Source organism: Vicugna pacos, chromosome 9 (assembly GCF_048564905.1).
Source record: "Vicugna pacos chromosome 9, VicPac4, whole genome shotgun sequence".
Taxonomy (NCBI): domain Eukaryota; kingdom Metazoa; phylum Chordata; class Mammalia; order Artiodactyla; family Camelidae; genus Vicugna; species Vicugna pacos.
This window is the reverse complement of record NC_132995.1, coordinates 45,600,713-45,618,282: the sequence shown is the minus strand read 5'-3', so window position 1 is coordinate 45,618,282 and position 17,570 is coordinate 45,600,713. Positions and strand designations below refer to the sequence as shown.

The following is a 17,570-nucleotide window of genomic DNA, read 5'->3' as shown; positions in this document are numbered from 1 at the left end:
GAGAGTGGTGTGGGCAGAGGGCAGGAGTGGCCCGGGCAGCACAGCTGTATGAGCCCCATGCATGGATGGAGCATGGGGAGTAGCCCCCCTTCTCTGTCCTTTGTGACAAGAGACTTGACACAAATGTCTCTTGCCCCTGGCTACCTTCCTTCTCAAATTCAGAGATGTTCCAGCCCATCCCTTTTAACTGTTTTCTATGCCAAGAGGATATCCCTGTTTCTCCCTGTTTGAGCATCTTGGCTACTTGTGTGAACCTCAGATTTGGGGAGAAGCATGGAATTCAGTGAATCTTCAGAGGGACTGGCCTGCAAGGGAGATGATCCAGGCCTACCTTCACCACCTGCAATTGCTCTGTCTGCTCAAGTACCTGTTGTCAGTCACAGCAGCCAGAGGACTTCAGGTGGTTTTCTGATGCAACTGGCCCAGTGAGTTGATTCTCACCCATGGGTGTCACACTGCCTGGAGGTGAGCTGCAGAGTTTGGAAAGGAATTTATGATCAAGTGAAAACTAATGCTGTTCATCCTTAATACCACTATTGGTTACTTTAATTCATACATTGTCTGTATGAATAAGGATGGATAAATTAGAGCTATACCCATATTCATTATGTTAAGAAATTTAAAAATAATTATGAAACGCTTTACTAATCATGATTTGTTTTTACTTGTATTTTTCTGCTTATTAGACTAATATATGCTCATTAAAAAAAGATGCGTGTGTGTGTGTATATATTAAAAAAACATACAAGTGCTCTATGTCCCTACCTCTCTGGGATCATCATTGCTGACAGTTTGGTGAACTGTTTGCCTTCTGTTTGCATATATCAACCTACTTTCCTTTTACAAAAATGTGAACATTTGTTCTTGTGTAGCCTGCCTTTTCACTTACCAGTGTATCTCTCAAATGTGATGTGGATGTACCTCACTCTCAACAATGGCATCATTCCAGCGTGTAGCTGCCCCAGCATTTACTTCATGGCTCCTAATGATAGGCATCTGGGGGCTTCCACTGTGCTGTGTTGCCCACGGTGAACACAGGATCCAGCTCCTCCCTGCCCCACTGATACTCACTCAGGATGTGTTCCGAGAAGTAGAGTTGTTGGGTCAAAGAGTGGAGACACTTAACATTTTAACACACTGCTGATGTAGCCTGCTGAAAAGTTTTTACCAACTTACGCTGTTGCAGTAATAACAAAAATACCTACTACGTGCTTGCCAACTCCATTGCCAGTTTTTAAAACTGCCCGTTTAAGTAGCAAAAATAGATTATGTAACTGCTTTTTTATTTTTGATTTAGTGAAGTTTGGCAATTTTTCAATTTATTGGTATTATGTATTTTCTCTTTTGGGGTGCTGCCCATTCTTGTCTCACTATTTTGCTATGGTGTGTAGGGAGGTAATTAGGTTTAACTTACTTATTTATTTTTTAGAGGAGGTGTTGGGAATTGAACCCAGGACCTTGTGGATGCTAAGCAAGCACTCTACCACTTGAGTTATACCCTCCCCTCAACACCATTTTGCTATTGAACTGCCAGTCCTCAACAATTTTTACCTACCTTTCTATTTTAGGGAAATTAGACTTTGTCTTGAGCGGTAGATGTTTTCCTAGTTTGTCTTTACAAAATCATTTTTTCTTAATACTGCACAAAAATTTAATTTTAATACTGCTCAGATTTTATTTTTTAAGAAATCTAGATTTCACGTCATGGCAAAAAAAAAGCTTTCCTCAGTATTATAAATGATTTACTTGTGTTTCCTGAAGTGGCAATTCTTGGGCAGAAGGTTTTCTAAATTTTTGTAGGTCTTAAAATATCTTTTTTTCCCAACTTATTTGCTGTGAGTGATTACAGGTACCTCAGGGTGAGTGGGGTAGGGTGCGGGCCAGAGTCCAGACTGAGCAACAGAGGGTCCAGATGGGATCAAGTGTCAGAGAGAGAGACTGAAGTGAAGCAGGTACCCAAGTGACTGCAGGTGTGAGGGGCGCATGCAAGCCACAGTGTGGGGAGGGAGTTCTGAGAAAAAAAGGGAGCGAGAAGGGGAGCAAGGCTCCAGAAAGGCTGGGGATAAGGGGAAGTGGGGAGGTGGGGGAGCAGTGTGAGGTGTGCTCTGGCAAGGCCTGGGAAGGGGGAGGGAGTGAAATGGGGGAGGGAGGCCTCGTGCAGTGCCAGCATTCCAGTTACGTGATACCCACTTTCACCCCAAAACACAACAGTGATACAGAAAAGATACAACTAGAAAACAGGAAACATACCGCCTGACCCAAAAATGAGGTGAATATTTCTGTGGACGAGCAATGGAGCGAAAAGGCAAAGTGGTGAATAGGGCTGAAGCCAAAGCTTGCTGGGCTCCCTGAAGCTGAAGGCTGTGAGGTCCCAGGCACTGAGGGGCCTGGAAGGGCTGTACACAAGAACCAAAGGCAGGCTCGCAGCTTGGAGGGGCCGGCTGGATGGGAGCTTCATGCACGCTGGTTGGACAGGAGATTTTCATCAAGACACAGGCCCAGAGAGGCGGCGGGAGGACTTGGAGCAATCCCCACCCTCCCAACCTTGTCGACTGCCTGCCTGGTCTGTGATATCCCCTGATGGCTGAATCAGCACACCTGGTTCGAGAATAAGGCCCAAAGGGGTGGGGACCTGGATGGAGCCCATTGCTAAACCCAACTGTGGATTGTAGGGAGAGAAGAAATCAAATGCTAAGACTGCAGACAATAGAGGGAAGAGGGGAAGGGCAAGAGGGGTACACAATTAGGAGATACAAACTACTATATATAAAATAAATAAGAAACAAGGATATATTGTGCAGTACAGGGAAATACAGCCATTGTTTCCTAATAATGAAATGGAGTATCATCTATAAAAATATTGAATCTCTGTGTTGTACAACTTTACTTCAAAAAATGATATAAAGAAAATTCACCCCAAATAAAATTAATTGTATAGAATGTCCTTATAAAAGACTTGAAGAATGTTTGGATATTCAAAGAGGACGAGAACAGGGGGAAGGATATAGCTCAAGTGACAGAGTGCATGCTTAGCATGCATGAGGTTCTAGGGTCAATCCCCAATACCTGCTCTAAAAATAAATAAATCTAATTACCTTCCCCCACCAAAAAAATAATAATAAAAGAAAAAGAGAATAGAATACATTTCACTGAACAAGAGCAAGGAATTATGAAGCAAATTTAGACAAGAGCAGTGGTGTATTGAAACTCACAAGAGCTGGTTGTTAAATCACTTCATAGCTTGAAGTGCTAGGAGTACTTACACCACAGAAATCAGTAAACGCTACAAATCAGGCATTTCAGTTTGTTTTCAGAGAGACAGTTTACCAGCATCCTACTGGGTAGAAGTAACCAAGATCAGAAATTTTAGAAATGAGAAAGTTAGTTATTGAAATAAACTCAATAAATGAGAACACTAGATTCTAAATCTTAATTAAACTCTCATTTTAAGGACAAGAATAAAGAGAAAAAAAAAACCCACAACCCTAATGTCAGTAAATTCACACAATAAAACTTTCTTGCTCTAAACCAATGGGTCCTGATTGGTTGGCTCTTCTGGACATTACCCTCCTCCCCTAACTCCTTCTGTTTAAAAAATGTGGGTTTGTTTTTTTTTTATAGACTTTATATTTTAGAACAGTTTTAAATTTATAGAAAGGCAAAATTATTTCATAGCAAAAGGAGGACTGAACTCTGATCCCTCTGAATGCAGATACCATATGTTCTTTCTCCTTCAAGCCTTCTCCCTAGAGAGAAGCCATGTTGCCAGAAAGAGCCTGCATTATTCTCAGGAACAGAAACAGTTGTTAGAGGAAAGGTGTTGTTTCTATATTCTCAGAGGAAAAAGCTGATCCTGATACCCACAGTTCAGCAAGTTTTGGGGGAGGGGGCATCTTCTTGCATTTTTGTACCTTAGTTTTCACCCAGGCATAGACTGCAGAGGCTGTTACTCTTCTGGAACGGTAGTGAGAAGGAGCATTGATTCCTAAAGCACATTCAGAAAGGAGTAATTTGATTTTTTTAAATGTAGGTTTAGGATTTTACCCTTCCCCTCACCTAGCAAGGGATGATGTTTTCTTACCTTGCTAAATACATCACAGGAGGCAGCTCCTTGCCTCCTGAATGGCAGCCCTCAGCTGTTCCTGTAACGGTAAAATACTTAATAGCATTCTGCTCTTCCCCTGGCATTCAGCCAGAGTGCCAGCCAAGTGAGTAGCCATCCACTCCTGGCCAGGCCATAAATTCCAGTGTTTCCTTCCAAAGAGCTCTCTGTGTTCAGACTGTATTACTGCTCATTTAAAGATGGTGCCTCTCCCAGAAGAATACAGATCCTTGCTAGACTGAGGCATGGCCATGGGACTCCTTTGGCAACAAGAAAATGGGAACTTCTTGACAGAAGTTTTACGAGCCAGCATGTGATTGACCAGATTCTCTTTTCCTGCCCTTGAAACCCAGATCCACCACAGATAATGCCATTGTCTGCCCAGGTCCCTGAGTGACTGTGACGTGCACAGCCCATGATGGAAATGTGGTTTGAGTGAGAAATAAACTTTGTTGTTTCAAGCCTCTGGGCGTTTGAAGGATGTCTGTTACTGTAACATAACCTAGCTTATCCTTACCACCATACCACTCCCCCCAACAACCCTACCCCCATCCCCACTTCACCCCCTCCTTTGGAACGGCTGTTGGAAAACCTGTCCAGCCACTCTAGTGCCAATCCAGATAGTAGATGTATCCATCCAGGTACACAAAATTCCCAAGCAGTTTCTTGTTCCACTATTTCAGAAGAGAGAACAATCTACAATTTCCAATTATTTAAAAAGCCTCCATCGTGACAGAGAGAGGTTAAATAAGCAACCACACAAAACCAACTCTGTGGAAACAGAGGAAAACCAAGGAAGGTGTCTGCAAAGTATGTGACTAAATATCACACTTACCTAGCTTTCCATGAGCTCAGTGAAGTCATAGGTAAGAAATGAAACTGACATGGACAAATGTTAGGAAAACACACACACACACAAAATGAAAAAGCTCCCACCTATTCAACTATTGATGTGCACTTAAGATGCTTCCATATCTTGGCAATTATAAATAATGTTGCTGTTAATAGCAGGGTGTATGTATCTTTTTGAGTTAATTCTTATTTTGTGGTTGGCTTTATTCCTCTGATAACTATGTAAGTTTAAAAAGCTAAATCTCTAAACGTTCTTACAATGAACAGTACATATATGTAAATTAAAAAATATATGTGCAGTAAAAAAAAAGATCTATCAAGCCATGAAAGACATAGAAGAAACTTAAAAAGACATATTACTAAACGAAAGAAACCAGTCTGAAAAGGCTACAAACTGTGCGATTCCAACCAAATGACATTCTGGAAAAGGCACAGCTACAGAAACAATAAAAAGATCGTGGTTTCCAGGGGTTTGGGGAGATGGAGGGAGGAATGAATAGATGGAGCACAAGGGATTTTTAGGGCAATGAAATTATTCTGTGTGATACTATAGTGGTGGCTACATGTCATTATGCATTTGTCAAAATGCATAGAATGTACAACATCAAGAGTAAATCCTAATGTAAACTATGGACTTTGGTTGATAATAATGTGCCCATGTTGGTTCATTGATTGAATCAAATATGCCACACTGATAAGGGATGTTGAGGGTAGGGGAATATATATGTGTGGGTGGGGAGGGCTATGTAGGAACTCTGTTTTCTGCTCAATTCTGCTGTAAACCTGAAACTGTTCTAAAAAAAAAAAAAAGTCTATCAAAGAAAGAAAGAAAGAGGGAGGGAGGGAGGGAGGGAGAGAGAAAGAGCTCCCATTTTTAGCAATACAGGGAACTATCCAAAGCATGAAAAAATGTCCCAATCCAAAAACCAGCTACAAAGCTATTTTATTTTATTTATTTTATTTTTTGTTTGTTTTTGTTTTATGGCAGGTGGGGGATTAGGTTTATTTATTTACTTACTTACTTTAGTGGAGGTACTGGGGATTGAACCCAGGACCCCTTGCATGCTAAGCATGTGCCCTGTCACAGAGCTATACTCTCCCCCCTACAAAGCTATTTTAATGTATAAAAAAATTACTACTTTTAGAGTTTTATTTTTTACACTTAGTTCTGATTTATTTGGCATTTTGGTGAATGATTTAAGGTATGGATTTAATTTTATCTTTCCCCAAATGGTTATCTAGTTATCCCAATAAATTTTATTTAAACATTGACATTTTCCTAAGTGATCTGAGAGACCATCTTTATTGTAAACTAAATCTCCCCATGGACTCCGGTCTAGGCAATCAGACTAATGAAAGAGAATAGAGTATCCAGAAACACTCGAGTGAATATGGAATGTCAGGGTAGTGGCAGACTTCAGGGGAAGGTAGGGGGTTGTGTTTGGCAAGGAAGATGGAGCAGGGAGGCTTCTGGGGAGCTTGCACAACCTGAGTGGTGGTTACATGAGTGTTCATCTTAAAATAATTCATTAAGGAAATTCCATACTGTTCTCCATAGTAGCTGCACCAAGTTACACTCCAACCAATAGTGCACAAGTGTTCCTTTTTCTCCACATCCTCACCAGCACTGGTTATCTCTTGTCTTTTTGACAGTAGCCAGTCTAACGGGAGTGAGGTGTTATCTCACTGTGGTTTTGATTTGCATTTCTCTGATGATTAATGATGTTGCACATCTTTTCACATACCTGTTGGCCATCTGTGTGTCTTCTTTGGAAAAATGTCTATTTAGATCTGCTCATTTTTTTAACCAGACTGGTTTTTCTCCCTATTATGTTAGTCCTTTACATATTTTACTTTCAGGTCTTATATTTAAGTCTAATCCATTTGTAGTTAATTTTCGTGAGTGGTGTGAGATAGGTGTCCAGTTTAATTCTTTTGCATGTGAATATAGAACTACCACATGATCCAACAATTCTATTTCTGGGTACAAATTTAAAGGAATGAAATCACCACCTGGAAGAGACATCTGCACCCCCCATGTTCACTGGAGCATTATTTACAATAGCCAAGACATGGAAACAAACTAAGTGTTCATCAACAAATGAATGGATGAAGTAAACATGGTATATATATACAGTGGAGTATTATTTGGCCATAAAAAGGAAGTAAATTCTGCCATTTGTTACATGGATGGACCTTGAGGGCATTATGCTAAGTGAAGTAAGTCAGACAGAGAAAGACAAATACTGTGTGATCTCACTTATATGTGGATCTAAAAAAATTAAACTCATAAACAGCAGATTGGTGGTTGCCAGGGAGTAGGGTATAGGAGTGGGTGAAGGTGGTCAAAGGTATAAACTTCCAGTTATAAGATAAATAAGCTCTGGGGATGTAATGAACAGCATGGTGGTTGTAGTTAATATTGTAATGTATGTTTGAAAGTTGCTAAGAAAGTAGATTTTGAAAGTTCTCAACACACACACACAAAATTTAACTATATATGATGGATGTGTTAACTAACCTTATTGTGGTAATCATTTTGCAATGTATACAATCACTACATTCTACACCATATACACATATACAATATTCTATGTCAATTATCTCTCAATAAGGCAGAAAAATAAATAAAATTCTAGCTTTTCAAACTGTTCTATATAACATGTTGAATCACCTCTTTTTTTCTTCAGTCCATTTTGGTATCCAAATAGCAGTGGAAATTGTTTTTCCTTTATCATAGAAATTATAATATACAATCCTATCTATTTATAATCTATAATATATATTATATGACAATATTATCCTTTCTTTGCTTTACCAAATAAATTTCCATTACGGAGCTTTAAAAACCAGTAATAATTCATTAACTATATATTTTTGTACATTTATTTTTATATTCTTTTCTATATATGTATTTTATCCCACAACAAAAATGGTTTTAAAAAAAAAACTAATCGCATTAGCAACTTGGGCACCATCTTTAAAGAACTCTGCGGTGGCTGTTACGTGTAGGTCAGAGAATTTGATCCAAGCCTGATAAAGACCAGAAAGCTAGCTCAGGTAGGGAGGCACATGTACAACAATCCAGTTTGGCCATTAGAGTTTTGACCTATAAGGATTTGGGACAATAGTTAATCGACCATTAAGTTCCCCAGAAATGAAAGAGATGTTGGGCAACTTACTAAAATACTGCTTGATGGGTATAGGAGGGAAAATTCTAGGTGTGCTGAGAGGAAACCTGGGTCACAAAGTTGGAGATTTACAACCTCTCACCTAGTTCCCAGACCTAATCACGTCACATACCTGGAGCATTTTTCAAGGCGATCTCAGTGTCCTTTGAGGAGAGATCCTATGACGTAGCAGGTATATAGTGTGACTCTTCTCCCAAGACTTTCCAGAGGAACCCATTTCCTGGAGTGACAGTGCACTGTGGAAAGGGAAGTACCTAGACCTTTGGGAGTTATCAGCCACTGGCTGAGACCCGAATGCCAATGCAGCTCACCAGTTAGTCAGAGCTTATTATGAGAGCTTATTATAAGCTCATCATCTTTTAGATGGAGCTCTGGTCTAAGTCCATTTAATGGTAGGTCCAGTGAGACCACAGACCCATTTTAAGGTTGTTTCCTCAGTTTCATAAGGAGAGATATTTACCACCTGGCAAAATCATCATATTGGCAACTGGACCCATGGAGGGATAATGGTTATGATGAGATGTGCCTAATAGAAGTCCCTGGAACTATCTCCAACATAGTAAGTCAAATGCAATACCACATCCCAGCAGGATGTGCAGACTGGTGCTGCCATCCAACCTAAGTTATGGAGGGGTACGTGATTTCTTCCTTATCCCATTTACTCACCATCTGAATCATGGAGAACAACAGTAGTTTATTGCAAATGTAAATAAGTAGTAATGCCAACCTGTGGTTCCATATGTGGCATCTTTGCTGGATCAAACCAACACAGTCCTTGTCCAACATTTGGGAAAAAAAAAAAAAAAGACACATGATTTGGTGGGACTCTTGATTCTGGAGGCAACAGATAAAACATCTGGAGTGCTGCTCCAACCAAGTGTAGTGACTTATAATCCATAAGGCAGTGGCTCTGAGTGGCACCCAGACAAGAAATAGTTCTCAGCAGTGCAGGCTATGTGAACACCATGACCTGGGCCTTAGGACTCGGCCAACCAAATGCTCTTGGAGACTGTCTGTAGTGGAGAGAGATGTTTTATGGAGTCCTATGGTTTTAGAAAAAGATCAATTCCCTCCTCCACCAAAAAGTATTCTCCATTTGAAAAGCAACTCCGGACTTGCTCTTGAGCACTGGCAGAAACTGGGTTGTAAGACACCAAGTGACTACAGACCCTAAGAAGTCCATCGTGAGACCAATGTTATCTGATTCACCAAACTATAAAACTGTATGTTTTATGGCATTCCACTGCAGGCTTGAATGGCTCCAGGCAGCCCAAGGAAGAGGCACAGGCAGCTGCCCCAGAGGTCTGTGGCACCTGCTCCTATCATTTTGCCAATTCCCTGCCAACCCACACCTATGGCATCATGAAGTTCCACAGAACTTGGAAATGGAGGGGAAAAGCCCTATTCTGGTGTTTGCTGGATCTGCACACGGTGTTGGCCCTGACAGTGGACAGTCTCTGCCCTGCTGATACACTTGGGGCCCGTGAAGAACAGAGGTGAAGAACCACCCTCCTGGAGGGTATAGCTGGCAGCTGGGGGTTGGGAGGCCTCAGGTATAAGGGGAGGGTGTCTGGGAGTCATCCTCCCCCCTTTACATCCCCCCAACGGTCTTAGCCATTACTTAGTCACAGCTCCCCACTGACATATACACCTTCTTTCCACAATAAAATGTACTTCAGAATGGACGAATGACTACATAGTTTTTGTGTTCTTTTTAATTCAGAGAGAGAAAGGGAAGAAAATAAAAAAACAGTTGTTTAAATAACTATTGCAGAAAAGAGATTTGGGCTGGATGCTGGGACCTACCTCTTCCAGAATGGGGATTTATTAATGTTTTAAACAAAACCAAACCAAAAAAAAAAAAAAAAAAGAAAAGAAAAGAAAAGAAAAGAAAAGAAATAAATTATTCTGCTCAATACTGTTTGGCATAATTGCATTTTTTTTTTTCATCTTCTAAACACTCAAAACAGCTTCTTCAGGAAGCACTGAGATGAGGCTGGCAAGAATGGTTGGGGCCTCGACTCTGAAATGGTGGGGGAGGCCCTGAGAGAGGCGTTCCATTAAAAGGCCCCCAAATCCACCCCCATTTTTTACCCTTCCTACTTTTGGAATTGGGAAGGAACATCCTCATGCTAAGTCCTCAATATATTAATATTTAGGGGTGCCCACTGCCCCACCCTAACCTTCCAATATATTCCCCTGCGGGTTTTGGTTTCCCCAGCCAGCTGTAGGAACTACATCAATGGCCAGGAAGGTGCTGGGTAGTATCAACTAAGAAAAATGGTGGTTTTTGTGTTCATCACTGTTGGAAAGGGGGATCCTTTTTAGTGGTTTGGAAGCTTCACAGAAGCACTTTCCCACCTCATACACTTCCCCAAGCTTGAAAGGTGAGAATACCTTCAACAGTTTCCTCTAGGGACTTAAGCTGGGTTCAGTCATGCAAATAGCTGCCAGCTGTAACCTCTGGTTGTTAGCTTCCCAGCCCTTCTAGAGCTGGAAATGGAAAGTGGGTTAGAGGGAAAAGGCAGGAGCTGAGCATGGAGGAGGGGATGTGTGGGCAGGGGAAGAGGCATGCAGGGGCAAGTCTACTCCTCCTTCGCTATTTGCATGGCAGCTCAGAATTTGAAAAGAATTTTTATTGGTCAACCACTCTTCGTAATTTCAGGTTAACTAAATTATGAGCCCAAAGCAAATTTCACTCCCAAGAGATTTCCTACTCCTCTTTGGGACAATGGATGAAGGACTAAACAGCTGGGCTCCACATCGCCAGCCTTCTTTCCCACGTGTTGCTCTCTCTCCTTAGAGCCAGCCAAGGACTGTTTGTGTGTGTACGCACACTCGAAAGGTTGTGGGCGAAACAGTAAGGGCCAAAGGTGCACGTGAGTGAGAAGCACCTTACATTTGATGTGACAGGGCTTCCTCATCCCCTGCCCTGTTCCTTACACCTGCGTTCCGGAGTTAAGCCCTAGGCAAATTCCGGCCCCCCTGCCCCGCAAGAGGTGAACACAATTCTGGTTTTCTGGTGAGACGCTAAATGCCATGGTCAGAAAGGCCATTCCATAGGGTGGCCAAAGACGGGAGGGGAATGAGAGGAGGTGGAGGAGAACTGGACCCACGCGCCCTCTGGAGTCACCGCGTTTCTTTGGTGGGTTTACACTTACCCATCTGGGCCTGACCGAGAAAGGAAATGAGGGGTCTAGTTCTCTCGAAGGTCCGGGGCGGTTTGGGAGGCTCTAGCTTTTCCCTTAGGGGAAAATGCGCTCCCTGGAAACCACCTGACCTCCCCTCGACCACCAGAAAGCCTCTGCAAACAAATCTCCGCCCGCCCCGAAGCCACGAGGGCCCCCCCGGGAAGGGGAGGCCGAGGCGCCGCTGCCCCGCGCCTTCCCCAGCGTTTCCTTTTCGGCGCCCCACGGAGGGCCAGGCTGGCAAGCGACTGAGACGCCTGCTGCCAAGTCTAAAGAAAGTACTTCTCGAGGCCACACCCAACTCCTACTCCTCAGAAAGCGTGAAATTAAACCCTACCCAAAAGCATAGTGGAATGGGGACTGAGTGGCCGCCAGCCCACTTCTAAAGGCCATTGATTGGAGGAGACGGAGCCCAGCGCCGGAAGTTCTCCTTGAGTCGCATAATTGGCTGAGGAAGAGGCTCCGCCCAACGGCAGCGCTGATTGGTGCTAGTGCCAGGCTGGCCCCCAGAGTCTTGTGATTGGCGAGGGACAGCCAGCGCTCACTGGACTGCAGCTTGATTGGTCCAGACCGCGTCTGGCGTCGCTCCCGATTGCCTGCCAACGCCCAACGGGGCGCCACGCCTGCGCCGAGGCCGCAGCCCCCTGGGCTGGCCCGGAGTTCCCGCTGGGGCGCTCGCCGGCGCCTCGCAACGGGGCCTGAAGAGTCGCGGCAAGGCTGGGCTCAGTTGCCTCGGTAGACCTCGATCTTGCTGGCCTTGGCCAGCATGTCGATGATGTGGGCCTCGAAGTCGGCGTCGTGCACGCCAGTCTTCCGGAACTCGCCCGCGTACCGGTTATTCTCCCAGTAGTGGTGCCAGTTGCCCCGGCTGTCGGCCCCGAACCCGTACACATTCACCTGCGGGGGAGGGCGGCGCAGGTCACCCCACGTAGTGGACCAGGAGCACAGGGCGCGGGAGAGACTTGGTCGTGGTTGAGGAGGAGAAAGGAGCCACAGCGACCCGACCATAGCCGAAGGCCTGGAGCTCATCAATGCCCAGGGCGGGACACCCAGCTCTGGCGCTAAGGACACTGACCTGGAGGGAGACTTCTCCCTTACGGTTCTCCTTCCACCCACCCGTCCGGTGACATCAAGAACGCCTCAGTTTGGGGCTAGTCTGAAGGCTCTCGAACTCTTGCTAACTTTTTTTTTCTTCCTTAATGGAGTACTTTTATTGAAAACTAGTCAAGTACCCAATACTGTACACTAAAGAGCACACTGGTAATAAAACTGAAACAGGGAAAAAAAAGTGGGTGTGCTGGGCGTGAGCGCTGCCCTATTAAGACACAGGAGCCCTTCCTGATAGAGATGTGGCTCCTTGAATGATTAACCTACATTTCTAACAGTAGATGTGGGACACACCAGCTGCTGAAGCTTAACTACATTGTTTCTATTCCATTTATGTTAATAGTTATTCTTTTATGGCAAGTAATATCAATTATGGTTGTAGTATTCGATTTCCTTTTTAAATAAATTTAACGTTTCAGTGAAGTAATTCCAGATTTGGTAAAATCATGAAAGTATTAAGTTTGGGTAATGCATATCTATACTTTGCAGCCTAGAAATGAGAATGAAAATCACCTGGTTTCTGCCTACAAAAACATATTCCTCTTGAGGCACTGCTAAGCCTTGAGAAGGGCTGACTCCCACTGTTCCATGGGTCTCATTATTTTACCGCCAGACTGGGCTACCCACCTCATCACACACATGCAGGGCAAAGAAGAGTACCAGCATCCCAGTGGAAGGGTACCGCCCGTGATGCTCTGTCCACCTGTCGTGGATGTACTTGAAGAAGGCTGGGTTGTAGATCTGGACCTGAGAGGAGAAAAGGTAAGGAGGACATAAGGGCTTCTGGGACTTGGAGACTGAGCCAGGATTCCCTGGTTCCTGTGGCCTCTGTGGGAGTCAGGTATACCAGCAGATGGGGGCTCTGAAGTTTACAGAAGGGTATTGGGAGATACCTGAGCCACAGGACTAGGCACATCACAAGTCAAGCTTGCACTGTTTCCCTTGAGGTGGGAATGAAGGAGGAGGAGGAGGGAGCTTACCTTTTCTTTGTCCACTCGAAGGAAGGACTTCACTGGGGCATAAGTGCTGCAAGCAATAAGAAAAATAACATTGAGATGGCCCCATGGACTCAGGGATGCTCTTCTTCCCACCCAGGCCTGAGTGATGACAGCCTCATATCAGGCTCCCCTGCTTCCAGACTGCTCTCCCACAGCACATCACTGCAATACCTTGCTCAGAAACCTTCAATGGCTCCCCATGTCCTTCAGGATAAAATAAGGATGTTTTAGACAAGCACTGGGGTCTTCCATAACCCAGCCCCAACTTTTCTTCCAACAGCTCTCTGCTGTGACCTCTCCACTTGAGTTAGCCAATCCTCTCACACCCACCATGTCTATGCTCTAACCTCTGCTCACAATAACCCTCTCACTACTCTCCTCATATTTGGCATAAATCCCTCCTTCTGTTTTAGGCACCCATGGTGCCTATAACCTACATGCCCCTTTCTGAGTATTTATGGGACTTAAACTCTACAGCATTTATTTTAGCCCTTATGTCTCCCAAACATAAGATAAAGTCAGAAAACTGTAACTTACACTTATGTGTTTAAAAAACACATGGTGACAACAAGCAAAAGGTGGAAACAATCCAATTGTCCATTGAAAGATAAATGGATAAACAAATATGGTATATCCACACAATGGAATACTATTCAGCCTTTAAAAGGAGTGAAATCCTGACACATGCTACAACATGGATGAACCCTGAAAACATTATGCTAGTGAAATAAGCCAGATGCCAAAGGACAAACACTGTATGATTCCACTTATATGAAATACATAGAATAGTTGAATCATAGAGACAGAAAGAAGTGGTTATCAGGGGCTGGAAGGAGGGAAGAATGGGGAGTTAGTTAGTGTTTAATAGGTACAGAGTTTCCATTTGAGATGATGGGAAAATTCTAGACTTGGACTATGGTAAGGTTTGCACAGCAATATGAATGTACTTAATTTACTGAACTGTGTGGTTAAAATGGTATATTTTATGTTACACGTATACATTTTTTACACACACAGACAAACTGGTGCGACAGAGAGTGGATTAGTGGTTGCCTCGAGCTGGGGAGTAGAGGTGGAGGAAATGGGGGTGATGACTAAGGGTTACAGGGTTATCTTTAGATTAAAGATCTTCATCTTTAGAACATGAATGTGCTCTAAAATTAATTGTGGTAATGGTTACACAACTCTGCGAACATACTAAAGCTATTTATATGTACATTTTAAATGTGTGAATTTTATGGTGTGTGAATTACATCTCAATAAAGCTGTTAGAAAAATACTTGGTGAACTGCATTTCCTGAGGCCCCTAGCTGTGACTGAGCAACTGCCTCCAAAGAAAGTTCTCAGCAGGCAGAGCTCCTACAGTCAGGAGCCACCTCCTGGGAAGGAGACCAAAACCAGATTGGTCTTTCCCCACTTTGCTACACTAGTATGCTAGCTGCCACCATGCAGGAAGTGACCCAGAACAAGCTGTGGCCTCAGCTAACCCACCATTTTGGTCCCTCCCTACTGTTGCCTCTCTCCTCACCAGCCCCTCTTGGCCAAAATATTCAAATTAAAGGAATTCTAAGATCCTGTCCCTGGAAGACTCCTTCCAAGGTGGAACTGTCACCCATATTCCACTCCCAGCCAGCAGAGTGGCTCACAATCGGATCTGCCCTGTGGACAGGGCACTGGCGATCCACAGTAGGTCCAGGGCTTTGAAGGGCACCAGCACAAAGCTGACGTTGGCGGGCAGGTTCTTGGCACTCTCAGGGTACATGAAATGGTGGGTGGTTCGACTGCCGACATCCTGCTCAAAGCCCACAGTTGGTGCCTGATTCATCCTGCAGGAACAAGAGGGTAACGTGAGAAGACACCGCCATGGAAACTGGTAAAAGAGCTTTAGAGGACAGTCCAGTGCTGGCCATCAAACATGTAAATGGGTGTGCACTTAACCAGCAATTCCATTTCTAGAAATCTATCCTATAAAAATGGTTGCATGAGTGTGCAAAGATATGTGTGTAAGGACATTCATGGCAGCATTATTTACAACAGTGAAAAGGAGGATCAATCAAACAGTAAAGAACTGGTTAATACATTTTGGCACATTCATATAAGAGTAGCATGTAGCCATCAGAATGAATGAAGTATAGTTACACATGCTGGTAAGAAATAAGGCCAAGAGCTATTCAATGAAAAAAACCAAGTGGTGTGAGAAATCTCACTTCTTTCCTTTTAACACCTATCTTTTGAATGCCTGTGCAGCAGGAGGGAATTGCAAAGCAGAAAAGCAAAACAAGAAATTAGATAGTGTGATTCTATTTTTTTAAAAGAAGAAAAAAGGAAGGATGGATGGAAGGAGAGAGAGTAAGAGAGAGAGGAAGGAAGGAAGGAAGGAAGAAGGAAAGAAAGAACCAACTTTTGTATATGAATAGAAAAAATCTGGAAGAATAGTAAAATTGTTAACAATGGCTACTTTTGGGGAATGGGACTAGGGAGGGATAATTCACTTTTTAGTGCATACATCTTTGTTTGTTTTTTTTCCCCAATAAACAAGCATATGTTACTTTTATGATTTTTTTTTTTTTAAGAAAAAGTCTTTCACAGCTTAACTGGGTTGTTCTGTCCTCTTTCCTAGAAGACAAGATAAGAAGCAAGAAGTTGAAGCATTCACCCGGCCCCAGGGCAGATGGTTCTATTCCACCAGCTCCAGCCACCCTTTCTCTATAGTTTAAGTGTCTGTCTCTTGTCTCTTGTCTTGTTTCCACTCCAAGGCCAAGAGGGATGCCCCGAGTTCTGACAATGCCCACCTGCGGCTGTCCTGGGCAGATGTGCAGTGCAGGGCTGTCTATCCTACGCTGTCATGGAAGAACCCAGAACCGCAGTGCAGGCTCCCCACCCCGGGGGTGTGACAAGCCAAGAAGGCTTCTAGTTCCTTTCAGGTGATGCAAAACATAGGCTCAATAAAATCATCTTAAAACAGGTGATCTAGCTTTAAGTACATATGTGTTGGCCTTTTCTTTTTTTTTTAATTTTATTTTTTATTTTTTGGGGGGAAGTAATTAGGCTTACTTTACTTATTTTTAGAGGAAGTACTGGGGATTGAACCCAGGACCTTGTGTATGCTAAGCATATGCTCTACCACTTGAGCTATACCCTCCCCCACTTGTTGGCCTTTTCTGCTGTGACCGATTATGAGAACATTCCTGTCTTGTGTGGATCACACTGCAGAATCATACCACCCAGGTGGGTGACTGTAACCTGGGCATCTGCTGAGGACACAGGGATTTGGGAGAGAGGGAGCAAAGTCTCCACATGCTCTCCCAGTGTTTTATGCCTGTTCAAACATTCCCTGTCCTTTGAGTGGCCAGTGCCCCCTAGCTGGGTGTGCTGCTTTTCTCTTGCCCATCTCCTATTGATGGCCCATTGCAACAAGAGGGTGTGCAGAATGCCCCACCACCACTGGTCACACTGCCGTACCACTTGCCTCTCTGTTTCTCTTCCCCTGAGGGACTGGAGGGTACTTTGGGCTGGGACGACATAAAGCCCAACAGTGGCCTGATTTAGAACTAGAGTGAGTCCTTGTTCTTCACCACTTCAGTTCCAGTCTGGTTCAAGCAGATGCCTAGAATCTTTCCTGTAGGACCACCTGTGCTCTGGCCCCCATACAGGGATCCAGATCCTGCCTCACTCCCCTAAATGCAATTCTTTAGATTAACTTCCTCTTTGCCTGTATCTGGGGGTCCCTCTGATCTTTTGATCTTTAGGGTTCAGAGTCACTGCCTATGAGAAGAGCTGAGAAGTATTTTCTCATCTATTAATAACAGTTTGTTGCGGCTGCTACAGCTCCACACACAGCCTCAGTCCTACTGTCACTGCATCCACAGCCTGGATCTGCCTCTGCCATGTCAGCCCTGGGGTGTGTGAGGAACAGAGCAGGAACAGAGCAGCTGGAGAGGAAGCCTTAAGGGGGATGATGTTTCTCAGCTGCCTGAGATATGGAAGTCGGTAGCAGGAGGTAGAAGACTGAGATTGGTGACACTCAAGTTGGCTGGGGCCTGGGCTGGGCAAGAACTGAGGTCAAGGTTCACTCTTATGAGGACCCAAGAAACAAACCTCATCTCATCCAAGATGGAGAGGTCAAGCTGGT

The 17,570-nt window shown here is 43.9% G+C and overlaps 1 protein-coding gene and 1 long non-coding RNA gene across 4 annotated transcripts in view; one reads left to right on the top strand and one right to left on the bottom strand.

The window, feature by feature from the left end:
* Positions 1–10,763: 10,763 nt before the first annotated feature.
* Positions 10,764–17,570, bottom strand: part of ST3GAL2 (ST3 beta-galactoside alpha-2,3-sialyltransferase 2) — a 42,025-nt gene continuing 35,218 nt past the window's right edge. For all 3 annotated transcript variants that reach the window (XM_072967707.1, XM_072967706.1, XM_015235500.3), the window contains 4 exons: positions 15,085–15,264; positions 13,421–13,466; positions 13,068–13,187; positions 10,764–12,230 (listed from right to left, as the gene is read on the bottom strand). In XM_072967707.1, the coding sequence (XP_072823808.1) occupies positions 12,057–12,230; positions 13,068–13,187; positions 13,421–13,466; positions 15,085–15,264 (520 nt within the window). In that variant the 3' untranslated portion in view covers positions 10,764–12,056. The remainder of the gene's footprint in view (positions 12,231–13,067; positions 13,188–13,420; positions 13,467–15,084; positions 15,265–17,570) is intronic.
* On the top strand, positions 13,124–16,418 carry LOC140698180 (uncharacterized). Its single transcript, XR_012075757.1, has 2 exons — positions 13,124–13,202; positions 16,059–16,418. It is a non-coding gene; the product is annotated as an uncharacterized lncRNA (long non-coding RNA).